General features: G+C 39.1%; 1 protein-coding gene across 2 annotated transcripts in view; it reads right to left on the reverse strand.

The window, feature by feature from the left end:
* The window catches only part of CCDC91 (coiled-coil domain containing 91), a 190,928-nt gene that overhangs the window by 2,776 nt on the left and 161,281 nt on the right, over window positions 1-26,871 (reverse strand). For both annotated transcript variants that reach the window (XM_020785791.3, XM_020785792.3), the window contains exon 12: window positions 24,796-24,909. In XM_020785791.3, coding sequence (XP_020641450.3) covers window positions 24,796-24,909 — 114 coding nt within the window. The remainder of the gene's footprint in view (window positions 1-24,795; window positions 24,910-26,871) is intronic.

Here is a 26,871-nt window from a genome sequence, read left to right on the forward strand (position 1 = left end):
AACAGAAGCATTATTAACTGCATTCTTCTGTACAATATTTCAGATTTCTGAAGTTTATACATTGTCATGATTCTATTATAGGAATATTTTAGTTAAAAATGACATTTTTAGTAGATACATTTTTTTTTTTAAAAAAAAGCAAAAACCCTCTGCTTGCCCATGGGAAAACAATTCAAAACCCCACAGTTCAGCAATACTGTTATTAGGATCAACCAAAATGTCACAAAAGGAAATGCAAATTTTTGAGCTCTCCAGAACTCTACACTAGGCTGGGTGCTACCACAGGTTCATGAAGAGTTCTGGAGAACCTGGAAACTTACAACGCTTTTGTGACATTTAAGTTCATTTCAAACATTTTCCTTCACTAGCTTCCTGTACAGGAACACGCAAAGCAAGAACACTCCAGTCCAAGGCTTTTGATGTCAAAAGGAGACACTGAAGCACTGTATGAGTGATTGATTTTATTCCAGATCCCAGAATTCTTATTCCCCCAAGAGTAACTCATCATTACCTCCATACTCTGCCTATTCCTAGAATACTAAGCAGCAACGTGATGTTGCTATTTTTACTATTAAATATAGCTACAAACTCAGTAAAACACAAATATATTCTACATCATTACACGCCAACATCTTTCTAGCAGCATTCACCCACCCATGTGCTTTTTGAGATCCTCTTTACTCATTCAAAATACTAGTAACTTGGTTCCTCAGTTGCATTACCCTCCTTTTACTCACTGCTTATTATGATACAAAGATACTTTATTTTGAAAAAACATAAGGTCTTGTGGATTTTAGACATCTGGCCAAATGAAATGTGAAATATCACAAAATACACTTTACAATTTTATCAAGTGTCTTTTCTGTTCTGTAATAACATTTTAAAAGTTTCAAATATATTTGGGTCCAAGAAAAATGGTTCCCTAGCCCAAACTTCAGCAGTTAATCAGAGAAAATGAACAGTAGAAAGAGCAGCAAAGGCTGAAAAAACAAGAAGCTTTATGAACGTTGCAATCCTAATTAGATGTCACATGTGGAGTGGATTTCATATCCTTCCTTCCCACAAGGTCAGTACATTTAATTAGAAGAGAAAAAGGAGCAAAGGGCCTGTGGTAGAAATAGAGGAAGACTTACAAAGACTTGTAATCAGTATGTTGTTTTGCTCCCCAAAGGCTGGTAACATAAAGGTAGTCAAAACAGAGTTAGCAAAGGGCGGTGCACAACCAATCACAGCAGGGCACAGTGCAGCACCCCTCCCACCCCCAAATGAAGCTATGGGGCTCCAGGAGAGGCAGTAGTTAAAGAACAAGGTTATGGACAGAACCCTGAAAAGGCTATGGTCTGACCACATTCTATAGATAAAGTGGGGAGGATACTGAAAGCTTTGTAAAAGCCTCCTGCTCCCAATCAACTGACTTACAAAAGCCACAACTCAACAGATCCTATGTATCATTGAGTTCAGCCCCTGGGATATCTATGTTGTGATGATTAAACACTAGAAGTGGGCAGGAACCATTGGTTTGTGTCTATCTCTATTAAACACAATAAATTCTCAGTGGATTTTATCACCATCAGCATCTTAAAACTTGATTGCTGGAAGGGACCCTACAGATTATCAAGTCAAGCCCCTAGGATATCTATGCTCTGCCATGCCTTGTTTCCAGCTTTTTTGAGTCAGCCCTCCTCTATGCCAGCTTGATGAACCAACTGTGCATGAGCTGTTCATCTTTGCTGCACTTAATCAGACTTAATTCAGACAGGGCATCTTGGCTGACAGCTCAAGACATTCGGAAATAACATGGTGATATGACATGGGGGAAATGCAGTCTCATGGTAGGTTACTAGGTAAAATTCTACATATTCCATGTGCAGGAACAGCTAGAGGAAGACCAGCTGTGTGAATGAGATTTCTTTGTAGAAAGTATTGCTGAAGGCTAGGAGTGCTTTGGTGATCATACCAGAAAAGAGTTGGGAATCTTTGGATCTCCAGTCGCTGCTTAATAGAAACTCTTATCAACCTAACAGTGGCTCTATGAAAACCTTTTAATCTCACTATGGAAGATTGTGAAGTTGCACTTCTGGAAGATTTACAGATTTGAGTGAGTCCAAACTCCTGTACATCCTTGCAATACACCTGTACTGCAATGCAGCTACAGTGGGGTCTTGACTTGAGAACTTAATCCGTATTGGAAGGCGGTTCTCAAGTCAAAAAGTCTGTAAGTCAAGTCTCCATTGACCTACAGTGCATTGAAAACCGATTAATCCCGTAACAGGCCGTTTTTGTTCCATTTTGGTTTTTTTCTGGTCTGTAAGTCAATTCTCAGGCTGCAAGTCAAACCTAAATTTTGCGGCCAGAGAAGTCTGTAACTCAAAAAGTCTGTAAGTCAAGCCGTCTGTAAGTCAAGGGTCCACTGTATCTTAAATTGTATCTTTTCAGAAATCTGCACAATCCCTCTGGGTTTTCATTGCCCCTCAGTACTTCCCATTTGTTTGAAGTACTAAGGAGAGAAGGACCAATACATGTTGGAGCACTTATGATTCCATAAAACCAACTGTAAGTTTCCTGTGTCCAGAAAAGGCTATATTGTATGTAAAGTAATAAGACATTTCTGGTTCTGGTAAGGGCATAAACCTCTCTTTTTTATTTCTGGCAACTTAAAGCGAACTCCAGCTGTAATCTTTGTGATCTGATCTAAACATTCACTGGTGCATTCAGCCTACAAAAAAATCAGATAATTGCCAGTGTGACTGGAGTTGCTAAGTGTTATGTTGTCAGTTGGTATGTTGTAAAGGAGAAAACACAGCCATTGAGCTATGCTTATCTGAGTTCTATTTTTGCAGCCCAAAGGATCCCTATTGTTCCTTTTGTTTCCATTCTGATTTGGAGGAGGCCTCGTTCAGCCTCTTTATCAGAGGCATATGCAAATGGCGCCCTCTATGGTCAGTGGTATACCAGAAACAAGGCTTGAAGCCACAGGACATTCTGAGTAGCCTGGACAATGATATTATCGTCCATCCCACACAGTCCTTCCTGTTCTCTCAGAGATTTTCCAGGAACAGTATATTGTTGTACACAATCCCTGATGTAAAGCAAAGTATTTGAGAGTGGTTTGGCCTCAAATGGACAATTACAAGTCATGTTACATACGACCCACTTCTCAGTTGCTGATATAGGCATATCCAGCAATGTCCATTTTGAACGCACATCTCCTGTTGCAGGTGGGAGCTGGCCATGGGGACTGCCATGATGAGCACCTGCACTTCTAGATTTACCACTACACCACTGTGTCCGGAAATTACAAGTATTATAGTAGAGGAAATTGATATCTTAAGACTGAATGTATAAAGCAGAGGGCCACACCGGGTATTTTCAAAGTTTTTGAGGGCCAAAGGAACAGGAATGTGTGTGCGAGTGTGTGTGCCCCCCTGCATCCACACATGTTCCCCTGCCCTCATGTCCACATACATTCATGCACCCCCACCTCCCGCAAACACACCCCTGCTTGTCCCTGCCTGCACACCCACCCGCACTCTTGCCTGCCCCTCCCCGCATGCATCGATGGAGCCCCCCCAACACACATGGGCTGAAGACAACGGGGCGGACAAAACAGCAACACAGATTGGATGTGGCTTGCAGGCCGTAGTTTGGAGACCCCTGGTTATAAAGGAAGTTGTTAATCAGCCATATTGTACAGCTGTGTATAAAGCTGAGTCATGCTAACTAGGCAGAAGGCTGATGTAATTCATATGAGATCACCTGAGATGAGGTAATGTTACCCGATTGGTTATATGTACTATATATTGTACAGAAGTACATACATACTGTATGGTGTGAAGAGTTTGGAGATTTGCTAGAGGACATGCTGTTGGAGTATTTTGTGAAGACTCTACATATGTAATATAAGCTTTAAGGACGAAGCTGTTGTCTCGTGTTTTCTTCTCTGCGAGGACCATGGAGGTTGATTGCACCCCTGCTTTGCTCAGCACACCCCAACTAAATACTCGACACACTGCCCTTTCTGGTACTACCAGAACCTATACTAGTTTAAGCATCTAGAGTCAGATGCTGATGGTCAATCTATACTGCCTTCTGTGGGGTTTGTGCCTGGAATGACATTTAAAGCACCACTTGTGTTTTCTTTCCTTGCATCTTTTATAAAATCACTTGTATGAAAATCTTTTCATTTCACTAACTGCTCTGACACCCTCTGACACCCTGCTCTTTGGATCTGTATCACAGATTCCTTCATACAACAAAGGAATTTATTATGTTCCTGGTTTTCCATAAAACCAGGCAGTGCCCATATCTCTGTCTCCTTTATGAGTCTGCTTCGTGATAAATACAGACGGGACCCGTCCATGTTGATTTCCTTCTCTGAAAGATTTCCTCTCTCCTTTCACTTTGACTGAAATGCTCACAAAGATGCCCATTAACACCCTTCTATTCCAGTAGGAAGAGAGTGAAAAATAAACCAGGAAGCCAGCCTTTCTGATGAGTGGGGCAGTGCTGAAGGATAATACATATCCTTTTGTCTTTAAAGAAGAATGGTAACCTGTAGATTATATCCAAGTAATTCTTTTCCCCCCTACCGACATGATCAACTGAGTCAGGTTTTTAAAGTGCTCCTTGTCATATAAATCTGTCTGTCTGAAAATAAGCACTATGTATAGCACATTCCGGGTCCAATATTCATTTGCTGTAGGACTTTGTGATGGGCCTCAGGCCTTGCCCCATGCAATGCAAACATGCATTCTACAACAGACCCCTTCGTTTGAGAACTGTAGAGGACTATTGATAATCATGTGTAAGCTGTCCTTCTGACTGCCATATAACTTTCCAAGGAACTGCACAAAGTCAAAAACCAGAAAAACCTCTTAGCTTACCTTTCTGCTCAATGGCAGACCACCCACCCATAAGCAATTCTGCAGATCAACCTGAAAATTGTAGGCAACAAGATACCTATGCAGAAATGCATGATCAAAAACAAAGGGCTGCAGGTGAATTAATCACGTGGTACAAGAGAAAAACAACTTCCAATCTCCTTCCCTGGGACTCTAATCACTTTTGACAAATCTAGAAATGGTTTGTTTGGATACTTTTGCATCTAATATCAAAGAGAAAGTGGGTTCTTGTAACATCAAAGTGCTAAAGACTGGTTTCTAGGCTTGAAGAATTAATTTTGAAGTCAAACCACAAGAACCTCAAACTTCAGTGCAGGAAGGTCCTGCTGGTGCTGCTCCTTACCCCCTCCCTCATGGTTTTCCAGTCTGGGAGTGGCTTGACTCATTCAACACCATATAAGCCCACTTACTTCGTAGAGGAACAGAAGTGGGCCTGTTCTCACAAGTCAGATACTGGAGGGCAGGTACAGTATCCTGCTGCTCAGAGCAGCGGATGCTCCAAAGGAAGTACTTAAGATGCCACAGGGTTAATGAGAAAAGGAAGTGGTTACCTTGGAGTTCATCAGAGGCACAACTTCACAGAAGAAGTATTTTTTGAAAATCCCGAAGTCAAACAGTTACAGACTAATGTTCTCATTTATCTTTATTCTCCCTTTTACTAACATGGAAAATGGCAAAACTAGCTTTTAAGAGTGTGAGAGGTGGGGAGTGAAGGTTAACCAACCAGAAATCACCAAGCTACAAAAATAAAGTTGCTAATGAAAGATTGAGGTGATTTGATTCTAGCACAATCTGATAAATGACTGACTGAGAGGAAGCTGGGTTGAAAAAAAATCCTGCTCATATGCCTCTCCATGGAGGAAAGAACGCCAATATGTAACTCTTGGTGCAGAGGTAGGAAAGACAAGTTAATCACAAAGAGGCTTTTAGGCTGTGTTAATAGGCTGACAGCTCATATTCTCTACCACATAAAATGAAAATATTGCTTATTAACTAAATAGTACTGAAATGCCATTGTTCATAATTAGTTCACTGCTATATCTCATTTTCTTCTATTGCAGTGGTTTTCCAACCTTGGGTAACCCAGGTGGTTCTTGGACTGCAACTCCCAGAAACCCCAGGCAGCACAGATGGTGGTAAAAGCTTCTGGGAATTGCAATACAAGAATACCTCATTTACCCAAGTTTGGGATCCACTGGTCTACTGCATATGCTCTTTGGGGAGGTCTATTGGCTTTGACCCAAGTTACCAAAGTTGTTATTGGTTGCTGCAACTGCTGAAAAAAAAGGGGTGGGAGAAGTCGGGGTAGGGGAAGAACAGGTCTTGTTTTGGGGATGCCTGGATGTCCTGGAGTTGTAGAAGGAAGTCTCAGCAGGAGTGTCAGCATAGTGAGACTTGAAAATGTCATGAAAACATGACATTTTTGGAGTACTTATCACATGCTTGTTCCAGACTGACTTGGGGACAAAAACTGCCTTGGGCAAATCCTAATTGGTCTTACTGGAACTTTCTGTGGTTCTCATTACTAAAAGACATAATGTTCCCCTAGTGTCCCTGTAGCTGAAATTGCTTTGCAGTGGCTCCAGATGTTTCTTTAAATGGAAAGCTGGAATCCTCCATTCTAAGCACATCACCTGGCAGAGAGGGCTCTTGTCCTCTTGAAACAAAAACCTGCAATGCACTTTGATAAGTGACCATCCCTTCCTGCCACTTCAGTCACAAACAATTGTCCCCACATGTATACAGTGGTAACCTGCTGCTTGGTTAATCTGATTTATTGCATTGATAAAACCCGAGAAAGTCCTGCAGTATACATATGAGCCCAAGCTTTGACTGCTAAAACCACATTAAACATGTCTCTATCAAAGGCAAAATATCACATTGAGAATACACTTCTAAGCTGTTTCACATCCAAGATACAGAAAACTTTGGTACAGTTAAAACATTTACCTTTAGAAAGACATTTGTACTTGAAAGAGAGCACATGAAATGTTCAGAAACTATATGATGCTCCTTTACTCAGATAATATAGACTTTAGGTTAGCATAGCTTAAATGGCTCAAATTATTTGGTCCATACTGATCATTTTTGAAAAACATTGCTCCCCCACAGAAAGGAACTAATTTGATCTCAAAGGGAGAAAGACTAATCTCCAAATTTATTAGCATACCATGCTTCCCACTACATTAATTGCCCCATCAAGTAGCAAATGAGAACATTCAAAATTGTGAAACTTCCATCTCTACAACTTGGCAGAGAATATAGCAAAACAGAATACCCACTAATATATATACAGAAATCCACTGAGTGGGTTCTACAGTTAATCCTTAGAGAGGACATACTTTTTCCCCCTTGAAAGTCCACCTGTGGCTTTTCACATTGATTGACAGCACTTCTCAGTACAGTATATTTGTTAAAGTTTCTCATGACTATAGTTCCTTATGTTAAGTAGCTACCATTACAAAACCAATAAATTAAATCACCATATGAAAGTAATTTAGGCTGTGTCTAGTTTAATACTTTAAGGATGTCATGTCTTGTACTGCAGTGAAGCTTGTACAAATATAATGCCATATGTTGGACATGTCTTTAAAGGAGATGTGTCTAGACTGGGAAGTTAGTGGGGGAAATTCCTCTAACAATCACTCAGCTGGGTACTGGAATGTACACAACCACTAGCTTTCCTCTTCCTATAATGCAAAATAGGAAATCTATTTTCAGCTGATGAAACTAAAAAGTGTGTACACAGAGGAATTATATCACCAGACTTGAGGGTCAGATGACTGAAAGGCAGGCGGGAAATGTAATAAATTTAAATTAGTGATATAAAGCAAACCGCTTTAACTACTACTACTGAATATTCTATTAACTGACTGTTCCTTAACCAAGGCAGGCATCTTTAGCAGGGCACATTTACAAAGTTGGAGAAACTAAGTAGTAAATGCAAACAATAATTTACTGAATGGCCCAACTTGTTTCAAATGCAAGACATACTTTTTCAGATAAAAAGTTAGAAAGGTATAGAATATTTTGTCTGATCTCTTTCTACCCAGATACAATAAGAATTAAACAAACAAACCAACAAACCACAACTTAATCCACCATCATAGCTGAGTAGTACTGATCGAGCGCATTCTCTGCTATGATACTGCACAACAATTTTGATTTTTTCAAACTAAACTTTTATTACAGCGCTTGGGCAGTAAGACAATACAGATAATTTCTCTGAAGTACATGTGACCTCTGAAGAGTTTCTGTAAATCCATAAATTAACCTTAGTCATTAAAACTAGATTTACAGTATTCTTTGTTAATATGTCTGGAATGTGTGCTATCAGATTCCTCTTTTTTTTTAAAAAAGCTAGACTTGAGTATGCAATTAAACCTCTCTTGCTGCTAAATGGGGGGAAGGAAGATGATGCCATCTATTAACATGATTTATGAGTATTTAGGATAGGACAAAATATAACACTAAATGAACACTTCAGTGGTTCAAGTTGATTTCAATTGGGTAGAAATATTTCAGAGTCTGGTGGAGATGTTTAGAACTAGACATACTAACAGTGAAGGATTGGAGAGGGAAGGTTCTTTTCCACTGTTAGGAATCCACAGGAGGCCCTCAACCCATCCTTGGGTACTGCAGCATCTTTTCCCACTGCCAGACAATTAACAGGGGAAATGAGAAATGAACAGAGCAAGTAATAGCAGTGGGCATATTCCTTGTGTTATTCTGTACTTTAGCTTGATTGTCTGGAATCCCACTGGTGTGGCTGTAATGCCTATGCAACTTTCTGTAGCTCATTGTGGCTTATATTGCGGCCACACTTCAAGTTGTCCTGGAACATTCTCAGTTAGCTGTGATTAGCTACGCAAAGCTTACATGAATATCAGTAGGCCAAAATCCTGTTGAAAAATCCTGCATGTGCAATGATAAGCATGCAAGCAGTTTGTAGCTTTGGTGGTGTGTTCACTGTGCAAATAACTACAAAAAAGGGGTCTATAATGTTGTGTGCCTAAAGTTTATTCTAATTTTTATACTTCAGAATTATTTTGTATTATTGTATTTGGCAAGATTCATTTTAATCTGCAATAGCTTCTTTAAAATAAATAACATACCAACAAAACTGGTTGCAAGAATGAGCATTATATGGTGCTACATATTCTTGGTTCTTCTATCTGGCATGAAATTTTGGATATTACAAATAAACACTGGCTACTATTAAAAAAGAAAGGTTTGAAATATGGATTTATCACACCAGATCCTAGGAACAGAAAAAGTCCAAGAAATCATGAAATATAAAATCCAGAAAGCTCTGGATTATTTCTCATGCAATGAGAAATAAAATGTACAGATTGTGACAGCTGATCACTCAAGAATGGAGCGAAAAGAAATTCAGAAATAAGAAAAGTTTATTGGTTGCAAAAACTGGATGCAACACGTCATCATTGTTCAGAGCTTCTGCATCCTGAATCAAAACATGCAACCTCCAATCACAGAGGAACAAAAAGAAAAAAGTTTTAGTCATGACCATGGTACATCAGTTCATCATCATCTGTGGACAGAAAAAGATGCCTACAAATGTTTTTTTTAAAAAAACAATTACTTGGCATAAATAAATAAAGGAGTGTGGCAAAATGCTTTTAAATGTGAAGGGAATTTTAAAAGTAGTTTTGACTCAGCATGGGTGGGAACAGTTACTGAAAGAAAAGCATTCAAACCTTTGTTGAACATGCCTTCAGTATGTCCATAAGGTAGAGAACTAACTAGAGCCTACATTGGTCTATGTGAGTCTGAAGGGATGACTATGTATGGTATCTATGTATCCTCTGCTAAGGCCTTCAGTTCCATTATCTCTCCTGAAGAAGCTGAAGAGAGAGCAAAAGGTAAGGTAGAGTATAATGCAAAAGACCCTGCACCACTCTATGCTCTATTTTCAAATGCCCATTCAGCTTCTTAAGGTATGAAAAATCAAGGCTCATTTTTATTTAGCTACATGGATATACCACACAAGTTCCGTTGATTTTGCTTGCAAAGAGAGCCAGGTGCACCAACTCATCTTACACTACAAGTTCACACAAATCCCTTCCTTAATCTTCTGGGTTTAAACTGTTGTTTGAACAAGGGCAAGCGGCAACGTGAAAATGCTCACCGAACCTCAATGTAAATGTTTCTTTAATCCTATGAAAGCCACAGAACAGGCCTAGCTGAACGAGCAGGAAACTGAGCTCGGGAACTCTCCTTGACCTCGTCTGCACTATCACTCTTGGCATTGGCGTGGTGGTCATAAGGTTAGGCCAAGAAGGGGTAAAGTGACAACATCCAACTTGCGGGACCTTGTTTAAATGTATCAGTTGGACCAATCTGTGTTCTGCGGCATCTAATATTTACAGTGCTTTGATCATTCAGGTTTGATATGGATCTCTATGAGTGCAGATAGATTACACAGATCTTTGCAAAAATATGTGTTCCCAAATTTGGAAGTGCCAATTGTCCAACTTGTTACTTTTTTATTGCCTTTTGGTTTTAAAGTAGAAGAGAGAGAGAAGAGTAGGAGGGTGGAGAAGAACAATGGAGAAAACATGAAAGAAGCTGCTGAGAGCGGAGGTTATTTAAAACCACCTGAAGTGTCACTACACTTTTAAACACAGAGAATCCAGTCATATGTTGGTGGTAAAAAGCAGGGCTTGGAGAGCTATCATTAACGTGGCCGCTGGGAAAACATAAACACACTTTCTGAAATTAAACCTTTGAGTTTGCCCACCACAGTCAGTTGCTGGCACGTCAGCCTGTAGCTAAGTCCTTGCATCCAGGGCCAAACTAAATACCCAAGGAACGAAGAATAAGGACACTTTTTTTTGTTATCCAATCATATTAAAGAATTTTTAAAAAAGAAATCTCCAATTCTGAGGCTTCTGTATACACATAAAATTGTTTTTCACCATGTTGAAACCATACTTCCTTATACAAAAAGTTTAAAATACAGTGGTGCCTCGCTTAACGATGTTAATTGGTTCCCAAAAAAACATCGCTATGGGAAAACATTGCTAAGTGAAACACAATTTCCCATAGAAATGCATTGAAAACCGGATAATCCGTTCCAATGGGAACGGATTATCGTCCTTAAGCAAAAATCGCCATAGGAAACATTGCTAAGCGAAATGTGGTTCCCCCATTGGAATGCATTGAATAGGTTTCAATGCATTTCAATGGTTTTGACAGGTCCGTTTTCGCTATTTTTAAAGTGTCTTAAAATGTTCAAAAACTGTTTAAAATGCTTGGGATCGTTAGTGCACCTTGCAAAACCGTTGCAAACTTAATTTGGCTTTGTTCTGTCAAACCTACAGTTCAATGCATTCCAATGGGGGGGGGGAATTCACGAAAAATTAACGAAGACTTAGAACAAAGCCAAATTAAGTTTGCAAAGGTTTTACAAGGTGCACTAACGATTCCAAGCATTTTAAATAGTATTTGAACATTTTAAGACACACTTAAAATAGCGAAAACGGACATCGCTAAGCGAAACAGGGGGACCTAAACTGTCATCGCTAAGCGAAGCAAGGTCCCGAACATCGCTATGCGAAATTTCCCCATAGGAAACATCGCTAAACGGAGCGCAAGATCGCTCCAAAAACCTCATCGCTAAGCGAATACATCGTTAAACGAGGCAATCGCTAAGCAAGGCACCACTGTACACTCTCCCCAATCACATAAAGAACAGGAAGACTTCTTTTTTCCCCTTCTACAACAACAGCAAGAATGACAATGTGGATTTCCCTCACTTTGCAAGTACATACGATTTCTATTATGGAAGTATAGAGTTATTTTATGGGGAATTGGAAGCACCACTGCATTGATTACTGGCTTACACATTTATTACTAGACTATGATTAGCAAGCAATTTAGTCCTTCAGAGCAGTATAAAGAACTATCCACAGGGTAGCCATGTTAAAGTATGACTACACAACAGGAAAAATATGCTTTGATCTGTAGTTTTTCAAAGTGGGTTCCTGCTGGTTTCCATGGATGAAATCACTATAACCATCTAAACAACAGTGTTGCAGGAGTGAGTAGGGAAAGAAGCAAGAGAAAGCTGTCAAATCTTTGCATTGAGTATTAATGATGGGACTGCCTTTGATCTATGGAGGTGTCAATTGGTAATTTCCACTGGGAACACATCCCTTTCTTTGCCTTCCCTCACGCCCCCATTGACCAATCATTTATCTGACATATTACTTATCAACACATAATTCTAAAGTATTAAAAAAAATCACAAGAACAGACTGGAGGCAAAAAGTGCTGAGTTGAGGCAAACTGACATCCCTGCAAGCATGCCTTGGAATCAGATCAGGAAAACACACAGGACAGAAAGCAGAGAAAATCAATGTTAGTGAGATGAAGCAAATTTAAACCACCCACTAGCTAAACTTTTTTTAAAAAGATTCCCCATTAAAGAGAGACGATTCTCTACTGGGCTTACCAATATTGAACTTTGCATTATGTTTTAATCTGACTTCCTCCATGGCAAACCTGATGCAAACTGCAGGGTAAAAGACCAATGCAGATGCTCTCCTTAGCCTTTCATAGCAAAACCAATAAAGAGTCCTGTGGCACTTGAAAAGACTAACACGTTTTATTTAGTATAAGTAATTTTGGACTGCAAACTACAGCATTAGATACATGGAATGTAGACTTAGTGAGCAGATATCTGTATAAATATCATGTACAAGGGTGGAATGGAAGACAGAAAAGACACTCAAAAAACAGCAGGATGGCGATATCCTTAACAGTGGTCACTGCATCTGAAATGTGGCTTCTTAAAATACTGAACAATGTAATGAAGCATGAAGATTTTGCAGAAATGACTATCCACAGATAAAATACTTAGGCCAACATCTGGTTCAATTTATAGCACATAATGTGACTAGTCATGGGACAATCAGACATATGACAGATGCCCAAAAAACAGCTCAATCCACGTGCACAACTTTCCTTATGTGATTACATAAACCAACAGGATTCTAGCGTTACTGTCTACTTTTTAAAATATCTTTTGGTCTTCTTTGTACACAGGGCAGAGAGGGCTGCTTGCAAATAGAATTCATTTGAAAGCTGGTCTTCAAAGAAGACCCTCAAGACTGTATTACATAAGCAGATGCTTTAAATAAGATAAAGTGGCAATTGTGATCAAATGTATTCCAATCAACCAGTAGCTAGAGAAAAAGATCCGACTGACATGGATTATATGCCTATTATTTTCTTTCCCATCACATTCTTCTTGACAGCTGGATATGCTAGGATAGATTCTGGGGGCATGGCAAACACGTACTACTCACCTAACTTCTTGCTCCCTGGTAAATTTCTGGTTTACTCTCAACTTTCCTTGTGGAGCTAGTTCACACAGTAGCTGCCTCTAATTTTGGGTTATATGGCAGGAGAACAGACAGGATACCTTCAAATTGTAAAAGCTTTGGCTACCTGACACAAAAAACATAATCACCTACAAGCCTAAGAGTACACACCTAGGAAAAAATTTCCACAGAAGCTTCCAGGAAAAATAGGTGGAGATAAATATAAGAGTTATATATCAAGGAAATGTTCACTGGAAACAGATATGGGAGTGAACAATATGCTGATGGTCAATTCCTCAAACCATAATCCATGGATATGTCTAAAGAAGAAAACTACTAGCATGGAATAAAAAGCCCTGCTCTTGATTTTTAATTGGGTTAAATACACGCATTAAGGAAAAAGGGAATGTTAAACATCCCTAATTCTGTTCCTTCCTGAGCATTTAGTAAATGTCTTTTGCTTTTTGAATTTGGATGTAATTACATATTCAATACGTTCTTATCCCATTTAAACACTCCAACTAGTGTGCGCTGTGGTTTGAGCTTCTGAAACCAAACTGGGCCTGTTCTGATTTGCTATCGTAAAATAGCACAGTGTGAGGAAAAGAACCTTTCTGTTGTTGATGTCAGTGGGCTACCTCTAACTGACAGTCCCATCTGGAAAAGACATATTGAATCAAACATGCTGATGGAAGAAACTCCATTAATTCAGTGAGTCTACTCTAGGTGGCTAACAACTGGATTTGGCCCAATGTTTTTAGCTCATCAGGATTCCTTGGAGGTGGCTCTTTGGCATGTTAGAAAACTGGAGTAAGAAAATAAAAACTAGTAATCTATGGACATCTATAATTTTGTCAGATCGTCTTTATTCCACTTTATATGCCCAAGGTGATTAACATCAGTAAATTACAAAACTAAGGGCTCCACAGTCTCATAAGGAAGAGATCTTGTTCATTCATTCATCTCAGAAGCAAGCCAGTGGTACTTCCAGAGTGGAAGGATCAACTGGGTGATGTCATTGACTGTGAATGCCCATGTGTGTTCACAGTCCTCATATACTTCAGTTAGACTCCTTTTGTGTGCAAATATATTTAAGTGGAATATTCTCATTTTTCTTCTGCTGCTGCGACAGTGAAAATACCAGAACCTTTGAAAGCTATATCAATATGATTGTATAAAATCATCCACATTGAGATCAATGAACTTAAAATTAAATCCTGCTTTCCAAGCAACTGCTGTTTGGGCATCCAAGCCCTTGGAAACATTATAGTTCAACATCCTAGATTATATAAAAACGACTATAGGAAGCACACACACACATAGTATAATACTGTATGCTCCTAGTGACCCACCTGGTGGCAAAGGAGATGTCCTGCCACCAGCAGTTAACTTCCAGATAAGTTCCTTCAAGATTGCCCCAGATGGAGCACATAGTCAAAGCTATGGTTTTTCCTGTCGTGATGTATGGAAGTGAGAGCTGGACCATAAAGAAAGCAGACCGCCGAAGAATTGATGCCTTTGAATTGTGGTGCTGGAGGAGGCTCTTGAGAATCCCCTGGACTGCAAGGAGAACAAACCTATCAGTTCTAAAGGAAATCAACCCTGAGTGCTCACTGGAAGGACAGATCCTGAAGCTGAGGCTCCAGTACTTTGGCCATCTAATGAGAAGAAAAGACTCCCTGGAAAAGACCCTGATGTTGGGAAAGTGTGATGGCAAGAGGAGAAGGGGACGACCGAGGATGAGATGGCTGGACAGTGTCTGCGAAGCAACCAACATGAACCTGACACAACTCCGGGAGGCAGTAGAAGACAGGAGGGCCTGGCGTGCTCTGGTCCATGGGGTCACGAAGAGTCGGACACGACTAAACGACTAAACACACACATGGTAGTCTTAATACCAAGGTTACAAAGGTAAAAAAAAAAAATCATCTGCCAGATTAAAAAAAACTGTCAAAAGTGTGAGCTGTTAGTGACAAACAATGCATCATATATGAAGGGTTGATAGAGGTTTTTTAAAACAGAATCTCTTCTCTTCAGTAAGAGATGATGGACTCAGAAGGACTAATTAACATCAAAGGAGGTTTCAAAACAAAATTGGACTGAGGAATCACCTTAGATATTAATAACCTGATGTTCAAAAGAATGGCAGGAGCAACACATTTTTCAAAGAAAGAAAGAAAGAAAGAAAGAAAGAAAGAAAGAAAGAAAGAAAGGAAGGAAGGAAGGAAGGAAGGAAGGAAGGAAGGAAGGAAGGAAGGAAGGAAGGAAGGAAGGATTTGTTCATTTTTCCATATACCCACTTTAAATCTGCCAATAGCTTTATATGACAATCAGATTTCCCTATTACCTGGTGTCTTTTTCTACAAATTTGATAACATTCAAATGAGAGATTATGAATTAGAAAGTTTTTGCAATTTTTAAGTAAAAGCTTTTTACTCAAAGAATGCATATTTTTCTCTTCAAAGCAACACATTCCTGAAATTTATCTGAAATTTCTCTCAAGCTTTAAAAAGAAAGTGAATACTAGTCTCCTGTGACCCTTATTTACACTGCAGTTTAAACACAAAGATGTGTTCCATTTTGACACTCAAGACACTCCCCACTGGAGGATTGAAGACTAGTTTAGGAGGAGCACGCCTGTTGATGTAATTTGGCATTCCGACAGTTTGCCATCACTCTTCAACCCAAGCACGAGTTGCCTCACTTTGCCAACAGGTAGGACCAGCCGTGCAATAATCTAATGGAATTTACTCACTCTTATTATAGAGTGGACACATGGAACACTATTTCTCAGAATAAGGTTTCCCAAGCATCACTTTGCCATCTTTTGCCAACATCCAAACTAATAATGGGGGATAAAATGTACTAAATTGCATGGCTGTCTCAACTTGTAGGGCTCCTAACATCTCTAGTCTATATAATACAGTGATAATATTAGTCATTTCTAATGCTGTTTACCATATGGGGTGCAAATCATTACTAATTATCATTCCTACAGTAACCTACCATTGTTAATTTTTAATATTTTAATCCCATTTGATTCTTGATCTTCTATATCCCCACACAATACATATTTTTGTGATTTGTGCAGAAATCCTGCTTACCACAAAATCTGATTCTGTCGTTTAGTTATCCACAGCTTTCTGTAGCCTTATATACAATACAGTGGTGTCCCGCTAGATGCTTACCCCACATGACAATAAAATCGCTTGACAATGAGTTTTTTGATGATGTTTCCTATGGGGGATTTTCGTCTAATGATGATTAGGACCGTGCTTCGCAAACCGATTGTTCGCAAGACGACGATTTAAAACAGCTGATCGGCGGTTCGCAAAATGGCTCCCCGCTGTTTTCCGGACTGATTTTCACAAAACAGTGATTGCAAAATGGCCGCCCTATGGAGGATCTTCGCAGGACAATCAGGTATTTCCCCATTGGAACACATTAAACGGTTTTCAATGCACTCTAATGGGATTTTTTCTGCATGACGATGATTTAGCTATACAGCGATTTTAACAGAATAGATTATCGTCATCATGCGGGGCACCACTGTATATAAAAGCATGCCTTGTGGCCTTCGTCCTGCCTCCTTGTATGTTGTATATGGCGTTTTCTACTATCCACGGTTTCAGGTATTCATGGTAAATTGTGGATATGGGGGTCCTACTATATATGTTTGTGTTCATTACATTCGATGGGCTGCCTGAACAGATCATGTGAAATAAAATAACACAGTAAATCTCTTAACAAGGCGGTTGAGTACAAGAGATTGCTTAAATCACAAGATTTAAGAGAACACAAAAAGACCTTTAGGTACTTGCAAATATTTCTCACAAGGAGAATAAAATGATAAGACCCAGGGGACATTTTAGATGTGGTAGATGCTCCATTTGTGTCATCACTATAGAAGGAAAAAAAAAGAGTGGGTGCAATTTAAACATTGATCTAAAAGAATTCACTACTTGCTCAACAAGAAACGTGGTTTATCTGATACAGTGTCTATATAAACATCTAAACTCAAGTCCGTGGCTTCCTAAACTGACCAGACACAATTAGTTACTACTTCAGAGGGCAGGAGGAAAGGAACTGGTGGGTTATGGGAAGAAAATTACAAATAAATAAAAGCAGTCCTTTAGAATGGTGAACTTTTGAAATCTGTGCTATTGGTTTTCTTTATGGACAAACATTAGTCAGATACTATGCTTGGTCATATTCTCCCTTAAAGGTTAGGAGTCACAGCTGCAAAATGCATAATGGGATATAAATGAATTCACTAGCTTAGATTTGACAAATTCCTCTGCCAAGCTTTTGTCATTAAAATTTAGAGGAATGGCTAACTGACAATGTTGTGCATGTAAACAAAATAAAAATAATCTGAGGTTCATTTAATACATTTTGACTTTTTTTTTTTTAATTTCAGGCCAAGCAAACTTCTCTGGGGTTGGTAAAAGTTGTTCATCTATATCAAGGCAGAGTCAATGTTTATTCCAATTCATGTTGTTGTCAGGAAACAGGCAGTGTTTTATTAGAGGAAGCTGGGTGTCACAGTCAATGGGGAAAACTTAGCTTCAGCTGGCTGTGGTGGGTCTTGAACCCTGAGATCATAATACCAGCCATTATTGTGAACATTTCCTCATTTTTAGAGAATGTTCAACGAGACTGCTTGACAGAAGATACTGAAGTTCTGGTAGTCACTGCATTTCCATTTTTGGTGTGCCAATATTTCCTGATTACAGAACATAACAAAGTAGATTCCTCAGCTCATTGAGTTAACAAACCCGAGAAACATTTCAAATATATTCTTTAGTGCAGCTCTTCTTATGTATTTAGGGAATACTGTACTTCATTTCTGCTTCCTAGAGGAGCCAGTGTTGTGTAGTGGTTAAAGTGCTGGAATTGGGAGATCTGGGATCAACTTTCCTCTCAGTCACGAAACGCAGTGGGTGACCCTGAGCCAGTCATAACATCTCAGTCTGGCCTGAGGTGGGGATGAAGTAGAAAGAAGAGCCATGTATCCCATCTTGAGCTCAGTGCAGGAACGGGAGGTCAGAAGTATAACAAATAAATAAACCTGAAATAAATAAAACCAGGCTACACCACAACACTGTTAGACTGCCACTGTAATATGTTTATGACAGAAAGGAAGACTTGGTGGATTTTTAGGGAAGAAGAAAATGTGTGCCAATTACAAAATATCTAAACCTAAACTTTTTGAATTAGAAGGGAAGAACAATATGGGCTTTTATTAAATGAAAGATTTGGGAACTGTTCCTAAATAAATTCCAAAGGGGTAGTCATTTTAGGAAAAAAAAATCAACAGAGTGCCTTTTGGCATCTTACAGACTAACAAATTTATTATGGCATAGCCTTTCATGGACTACAGCCTACTTCATGACACAACTGTTTTACTGTGAATCAGTTTCTTTCCAAGTTAAGAAGAAAAGAGCCAACGTAAAGAATATTATATTGGCAAAACGCTTTCTGACAACCTAGAGAAGGAGATGGTTGTCTAGCAGAACTTTTGGGTGTATGGAAGGTACAACGATCAAGAAAAAGATGCTGGGGACACAGGAGGGGACATGGGCTTGTTTTCCACAACTCGCAAACTTCATCTATGCAACAGAAGAAAAGGGCAGTACAGGTTTTATCATTTAGCCTTCCCCTTTCTACACACAGTGTTCCTGTGCCTGGTGCCTTCCAGATGTTGCGAAAAACAGTTTTACTGTAGTTACAGCACAAACCTGGGGTAAACCTGGGATAGACATCCTTTTCTCAAGTATCCATCTAGCTTTTGGTATTCACAGCTCTAGAATAAAGTTGCCTACATAAGATGATTTCATCTGTTCAAGAGCCTTGCTCTTGAACAGGGTATAACTGTAGTACTGCAGCCCAAACTCTGCTCATGGTTAGCGTTCAGTACCAATGGATCTGACAGCTAGCTCAAGGTTGGCTCTGCCTTCTATCCTTCTGAGGCTGGTAAAATGAGTACCAAGCTTGTGGGGTGGGGGCAATGTGTAGCCTGCATAATTAAAAAATTGTAAACCACACAGAGCATGATTTAAACACTATGGGTCCCCCCCCCTTTTTCATTTTGGTCCTGTCTTAGGTTTTTGTGTTTCTCTCACCATCTGAAAACTAGCCATCCACTTTGGTGAATCCAAACCTTTGAGGTGGCAGTACAGGCAGAGATGGAAGTGAAATACTGACCTGATTGCCACAAGCATTGTGTTCTTATAGGTCTGGTGCATCATGTCCGGCCGCACAGAATTCCAAAGGACTGGATGATGGAAGACCTGTTTGTTTAAAATTTATGTTTTCTCCACTCATGTGAAAACTGTAAGAAGTGATTTAAAGGGTCAAAGAAGTGTGTGCATGGGAGGTGATGGATCTTATCAGTTCCCTATATTATGCTCCCACATTGGTTATCGCTCCAGGGATAATTTCTGGGATGTGGCTGTGCACAAAGGGAAGGTTTGCACACCCTTGTTATGCATAACATACACCCTCTTTTTACATAGGTGAAGGTTCCCTTTGACATTTAGTCCAGTCGTATCCAACTCTAGGGGGCAGTTTAACACGCAGCGCCACCATGTCCCTTCCCGTTTACATAACAACCCCCCTTTCTTCATGCTTGGACAAGAAAAAACCCATGGGTTAAATTCTTTAGTCCCATTTTGTGTAGACATATTGAAATTAATTAGACTTTTAAGGTAAAGGATGCCCTTGACATTTAGTCGAGTCGTGTCTGACTCTAGGGCTCAGTGCTCATCCCCGTTTCCAAGCCATACAGACAACGTTTGTCTGAAGATAGTTTCTGTGGTCACGTGGCCAGCGCGACTAGACACGGAACACCGTTTCCTTCCTGCAGTGCCACCACATCCCTCAAATTAAGACTTTTAGTCGTACTGTATCTAAAATGTGCAAGCTTTTTCTCTACATGTATACTCCCATATATCCAAACCTCTTACAAAGTCCTGAATCCAAATGGCAATCCTAACTAGACTAGACCCACTGAATCCAGGGTGCTGGATGTAACTGAGATTAGCAACTGTATTTAAAACAAAGTCAAGGGGGTGCAGATTAGGGTTGATTTTCAATTTCTAATTGCCCAAGTGACACGTAGTTTACAATGTCTCCCATCAATTTTAGTTCCTTCTATGGGGCAAAAAGAACTTGCCCCAGTTCTCCATACCTTGGTTAAAGTCCAGTTTAGAATGCTGCCTAAAAAAAAAAACATTCTGAAATTGCAATTGGTAGAATGCACAGTGCTGAGGGCATTATACCTACATATCACTGCTTGCCACACTGATTGTATCTCATTGGAATGAAAGATCTTTATGGGCTCCCAGCTTGTTTCTGTAATAAAAAGTCTTGGTGTTGACCTAAACAGCATGGGAGTAGGATATGTTAAGGATACCCCTTTCCATTTCAGTTGATGCAGCAGCTACACGTGCCTCTTGGGCATCCATAACAAACTGAAAACCTAGGTGATATTATTTGAGCCAAGTGGAAATCGTTCTATTTCTTACTTCCGGGAGTATTTATTGAAGTACGAAGTGGATTAGGATCATGATTGCCTCTGGGTTCTTGTTGAATGTTCCTGGTGATTGAATTATATCTTTTTAAAAATGTTTTTAAAAAACACATGCTGCCTTCAACATCATCATGACAGAATAATTCTTTAATTAGAATATGTTAGGAACATATTGTATACTGCGAACCAGGCTGCAGTAGAGGGAGGGTCTCATGAATGTAATCCTCTCCAATATTACCTCATGCAAATAGTGAAGTGGGACATACTTCCAAAAAGGATCCACAACCAAGTCATGGATAGGGAGGCAGCTTACATATAAAGCCTGGTAAATACAGGGCATCTTTGGTTTATGATGTTCACGGGAGTACAATTTTATAACAGTTTTACAAATCATTCCAGCTGCTGAAAATAATGTCCTCTTTGTCAATGAAATGATAGCATTTCCAAAATTCGTCATGTTTCGATGCCTTAGAAATATTTTTAAATGCTTGCCACAAGAGATATTGCTAGTTCCTTTAATATAACAACACAAACAGTTTAGCAATAAAATCATCCTCTTGCTTTGAACACACTACAACAAAACAACAGCTGCAATCCTAGGACAAGTACATTTCTCTTTATCATCAGCCCCTTTGCCCTACAACACAGTGGAGGACCTCCAACTCTCTGATTGCAAATTACTGTAGGGATAGCAAAATTTCCTTTCATGAATTTAATGAAGTTAATTCATGCAGTGGTGCCTCCACTTACGACCATAATCCGTTCCAGAAGATGGACGTAACTCGAAATGGTCGTAAGTCGAAGCACCATTTCACATAGGAAGGCATTGAAATGCAATTAATCTGTTCCGGCCGAAGAAAAAATCACAAATAAAATATCACTGCAAGACTCATTGGAAACGCGATCAATCCTTTACAGAAAACTCTAGATAATAGTGAATGCTATATATATATATATATATATATATATATATATATATATATATATATATATATATATATATATATATATATATATATATATATATATATATATATATATATATATATATATATATATATATATATATATAATGATAAAAGGGGAAAAAACCCAGAAAAAATATTTTCACATGCATTACAACCAAGGGTTGCCAGAGACTACGCTATGTACAGTGGACCCTCTACTTATGGAATTAATCCATATTGGAACAGTGGCTGCAGGTCAAAAAGTCTGTAGGTCGAGGCTCCATTGACCTACAGTGCATTGAAAACTGATTAATTCGTAACCAGCCGTTTTTATTCCATTTTGGGTTTTTTTCCAGTCTGTAGGTTGATTCTCTAGCTGCAAGTTGAACCTAAATTTTGCAGCCAGAGAAGTCTATAACTCGAAAAGTCTGTAAGTGGAGCCATCTGTAAGTTGAGGGTCTACTTTATGATAAGAAGTATTCATAACACAGTCTCTGGCTCCCTCTAGTGGCCGGTTCTGGTCATACATGGGCAAATAGGTTTTTCAGGATTTTTTTCCTTAATATTTTTAATATTTTCAGACTGTGGATAAGTTAATCAGTGGATACTGATCCCATGGATAAGGGTGTCCACTGCATATAGGAATATTTTGAGATCTACTGTGAAACAGTTTCATTTGATTTGGAGGTAAGCATGAGTAAATTTAATTCATGTCTTTTACTTTAATGTTATAATATGAATTTTACTAACATGTCTTCCAATTATTTCAACATTACAGTTATACTTGCAATGGGACAAATTAGTGATTTAACCAAATAAATATTGTATCCATTATCCTGTTAATCTGATAGAAAAATAAAAAAATTGGCATGTGCTCCAATGATATTTCTTTGACCTTCTCAGCTACAATCATTAAAATGATGATCAGGTACAAAAGATAGGACGCAATCCATTCATTTCAGTAGGAAGAAGGGATTCTTGTTGAACTTCCTGTAATGAATTTAGACTGCTAACCAAATATTAAATGAAGCACCTGCTTATATCCAAAGTCACTGTTGTATGCTTGATATCAGACTATTTAATACCAATAGTCTGGTATCAAACATACAACACAGACTGGAAAAGGAATATCTTTCATGCAATATTTACCACATATTAACATAAACCAAAAAGCCACAAAAGTGTTCAGTCCTTTTGAGTTCTCCTGAACTCTTCATCAGAATAATGGGTACAAAAAAGGAGATGGAAGAAGAAAGCAGAAAAGTTCCAAAAAGGTTCATGGCTATGAGGTCTCAAACAAATTAACACTTATAGATGCAAACAGCTTATGATTTACAGCTAGATATCATTAGGGCTTTTATTTTCTTAAAAAAAATTCTTCTGGAGGATTCCTGTCAAGTGAGTTTCTTATGCTGCTGTGATTTCTTTCCACAGAAGTAATTCTCTGTGTGTCTATAATTCACAATTGCTTATTATGACTAACAATCTGAAAATACCACATCAAATGCAATTTTCTTCTCTTTTAAATAAAAGTTCACTTTTAAAAGGATGTAATAATGACGGTGTCCGGAAAGGAAAAGCTCTCTCTGTTGGTTCATGCTTAAGTTTGCAAAGTCAGCTACAAAGTGAGTACAAGCTTCTTGAGTTTTTACAGTTTGGACACCACCTTCTCTCAAAGGAAAGGAGGGGGCATAGGAAGCCAACTTCCAGCAGTCAGGAAGTTCAATTTGTTTCTTTGTTTTTCCTCCCCCCATTTCTTTACTCCAATCGTAGGGTGGGTAATCAACTTCAACTCTCAAACTCTTCTTCCTCAAACTGAGACCCGCTGTAGACCTCACTATAAAAGTTATAAAGGTATGCCCAACTACAGATTTTGTTTTACTTACAGACCAGTACAGCTATCTTTTTCTTATCAATAGTATTAGCAAATCTACATGATTAGCCAAAAAGGCTCATGCTGTTCTGATTAGACATCCTTAATGACTCAGGCTCCCTTTATTATCCAATATCACAAGGATAGTGCCCCCAGAACACTAGACCTGTGAGAGCTTGCCTGTTGGGAAAATGCTTCTTCCTCACAGCCTCACCCATCTTTGATCAAATGTCCCATTCCACCCTTCTCTGTGATTAGGCTGTTTCTCAGCTTAATGAATTACACTTAAGGGTAGGTAACATCCTGGAGCCTTCTTAGAGAGCAAGGATGTGTTCCTCTGAACAATTCCTACAGTTAATAGTATGGTAACATCATAGTTGCACTAGTTTCGTCCACTCTCTATACTAAACGAGGAGCCAACCTAAGACTGTTCCCTATCTTGAGAACAGAAATAACACAAACCATTTAAAACCCATAAACAACATGCACTATCTGTAACATTCAAAAAACATGGCTCATTTTGAAAGTACTGGGCACCAAACAATTTCATACACATTACTTAGAACCTTACTTCTGCACATTCTTAAATATTGTTGTTAGAACATAAACCTTTTAAACATGCTAATGAATGTAATTCTGAGAGAATGAATGCCAGGTTAGAAATTAATAAAATGACCTCTGAGAAGAGAGTAAGCAGTTACATAACCAGAGAGGTAAGTACCAGCTCTCTCGGCATTCCACAAGTTGTTTTTGCTTGAAGTGGCTAGACACAATTACGAATATCCTGGTACAGTATTTCACATTTCCAGAAGAAGACTCTCCTTTGTTTAATTTCTGATGAAGAACATTTGGTAGTACTCATGGTATGCGGCTGTGGCACATGTGGCCTTTCCGCTCTTATTGGATCACAATTCCCATCAGCTCAAAGCAACATAGCCAATGGTGAGGGATGAGAATTCTTGTTGTAGTCCAACAGTAACAGGAGTACTACCTGTTCCCCACTCTTGCTGTGTGATGCTTGAATGGCCATCCAATGAGGTTGTTCATTGAGATTAACTGAAATTTTAGTAGTCATCTTCTGAACTGGTTAAGACCTGGAAATAATAATGTTGTTCTATCTCCAACAGTGACTCTCTAGTGCCACAGTTCCTGCCACATATGCCACTGTTGTGCAAGAGCAAGCAACACTTACCCTTTTCTGTTCCTTAATATATTCCATTAATTCTTCTTGAGTTTGCTTTACAGCTTCTTCTACCGCTTTCTCACTTCTTTTTTGTTCTTCCAGGATTGCTGCTTTGACCATTGCCTGTTATAAGAAAATAAGAGCAGTATGGACTACTGGATGTACATATTTTGTTTTAGATACTTCAAGAGCAGGAAAACTGTATGTATCTTTTCTTCCTCCCACAAATCCACCTCAGCACACAGCTGATTTGGATGTCAGTCTAAACGTGATTTGTGCTCTCTCCTCTGTCTTTTAGCTGTGGAAATTTAAAAATATTCTTCAAACTAATTAATTACACCTCAAAGATTTCAATCTGTATACTAGCTCCCTAGAAAAAAAGGATATCAGGAAAAATCTTTAAAAAATGAAAAATCTCCTACAGATGTTCAAATGTTGAATTGTGTTCCACTCCAGAGTGAGTGACATTCAAACTGTACCTCAGGAGTAAGTGACATATGATAAACAGGTAGCCCTTGGCCTCTTTTCATATGGGCCTTGGCATATCCCATACCTTTCGGAGGCCTGATTAAACCAGAGCAAGCTGAAAAGAAAAGTGACTGGAAATGCAATGAGGGAAGCCACCTGAGATACTAAATTTTAAAACACAATGGCTGAAGCAATATCATCCCCAGAACAGAATGGTCTAGGCCAGTGGTTCCCAATCTTGGGTAACCAGGTGTTCCTGAACTGCAAATCCCAGAAGCCTTCAACTGCTGTCCAAGAACACCTTGGTTACCCATGATTGGGAAGCACTGTTCTAGGCCAAAGATAGGCAAACTGGGCCCTCAGGATCCTTTTTTGTGCCTTCTCCCTACCTCCATGAAAAAGTAAATTAAGTATTTCTGCTGTCAAAAATATTCACAGTGTGACCTATTGCTGAAAATCAGTGGCAAGGTTTGATGCAGAAATTCAGCAACAAACCACAAACTCCTTTGGGATCTGCTATACTTAAAAACATTAATTTCTGTTGAGGCTGCCACTGACTGAGATAGTTTTTGCACCGTTTCCTTTCTCATCAAGGACACCAGTAAGGGTGTATCATGGAGGAGTACAAATGAGCAGCTAATGCTTCAGAGGTGTCCACCAGGAATCTTCACCTCTTGGACAAATACTGTAGCACCATCTCCCACACATTTTGCCCTCAAACATGAATGTGAACCATCAAAAGAGGAAAATGTTGTGCCCCCTGCCATATAAAGAGAACATTGATTCTTTAAAAAACCACAACATACACACACAACAATAGGAAATTGAATAGGGATTGAACATATTGCCATTTATCTTCCTAAAACTCACCCCCTGCATTTGCCTCTAGATTTTGACATCCTGCAACAATACTCCAGTTGCCCTGCTCTAGTTATGGTTCTGAAACACTTGTGGAGAGAAGGTTGAGAAGGCTAAAGCTCAAAACGAGTGCACACTTGAAAGACAGATTAAACACACACACAGACACACAAAGTTTTTTTTTTAATGATATACTTGAAGCACGAGGGGCAATGATGAAACAATAAAACTGCTTGGTGAAAGGATGGGGGAAATCCTCAATACAGAGAGAAGACAGGACTGCTAAACATCTACATTGCCACTATCTTCTCCCAAAAAGAAGGCAGTGCCCAATTTAGGGAAAGCAACAAAGAAAAAAGCAAGGAGCTGCTGCCCACAATAGGCAAAGAAGTGGAACAGAAACACTTAGCTGCTTTAAAAAAGGTTCAATTATTCAGGGCCAGATGAACTACAGAGGAACCTGTGGATCTAACAGAAGAGTCTCTGACTATAATTTTTGAGAACTCTTGGAGAAGATGTGATGCCCCTGACTAGAAGACAACAAATATCATCCCATTTTCAAAAAGGGGAAGAAAGAGGATCCAGAAAACTATCAAGTGGTCAATTTGACATCAAATTCGAAGGGTCCCAGAACAGATAATTGATTGGGCAGTCTGCAAGCACTTAGAAAAGAACATCATGTTTCCTAAGATACAGCAGACGTTTCTCTCTAGTGCCAAATCTTACCTCTTGTTTTCACTTAGTCACAACAACCCTAGT

Source organism: Pogona vitticeps, chromosome 5, assembly GCF_051106095.1.
Source record: "Pogona vitticeps strain Pit_001003342236 chromosome 5, PviZW2.1, whole genome shotgun sequence".
Taxonomy (NCBI): domain Eukaryota; kingdom Metazoa; phylum Chordata; class Lepidosauria; order Squamata; family Agamidae; genus Pogona; species Pogona vitticeps.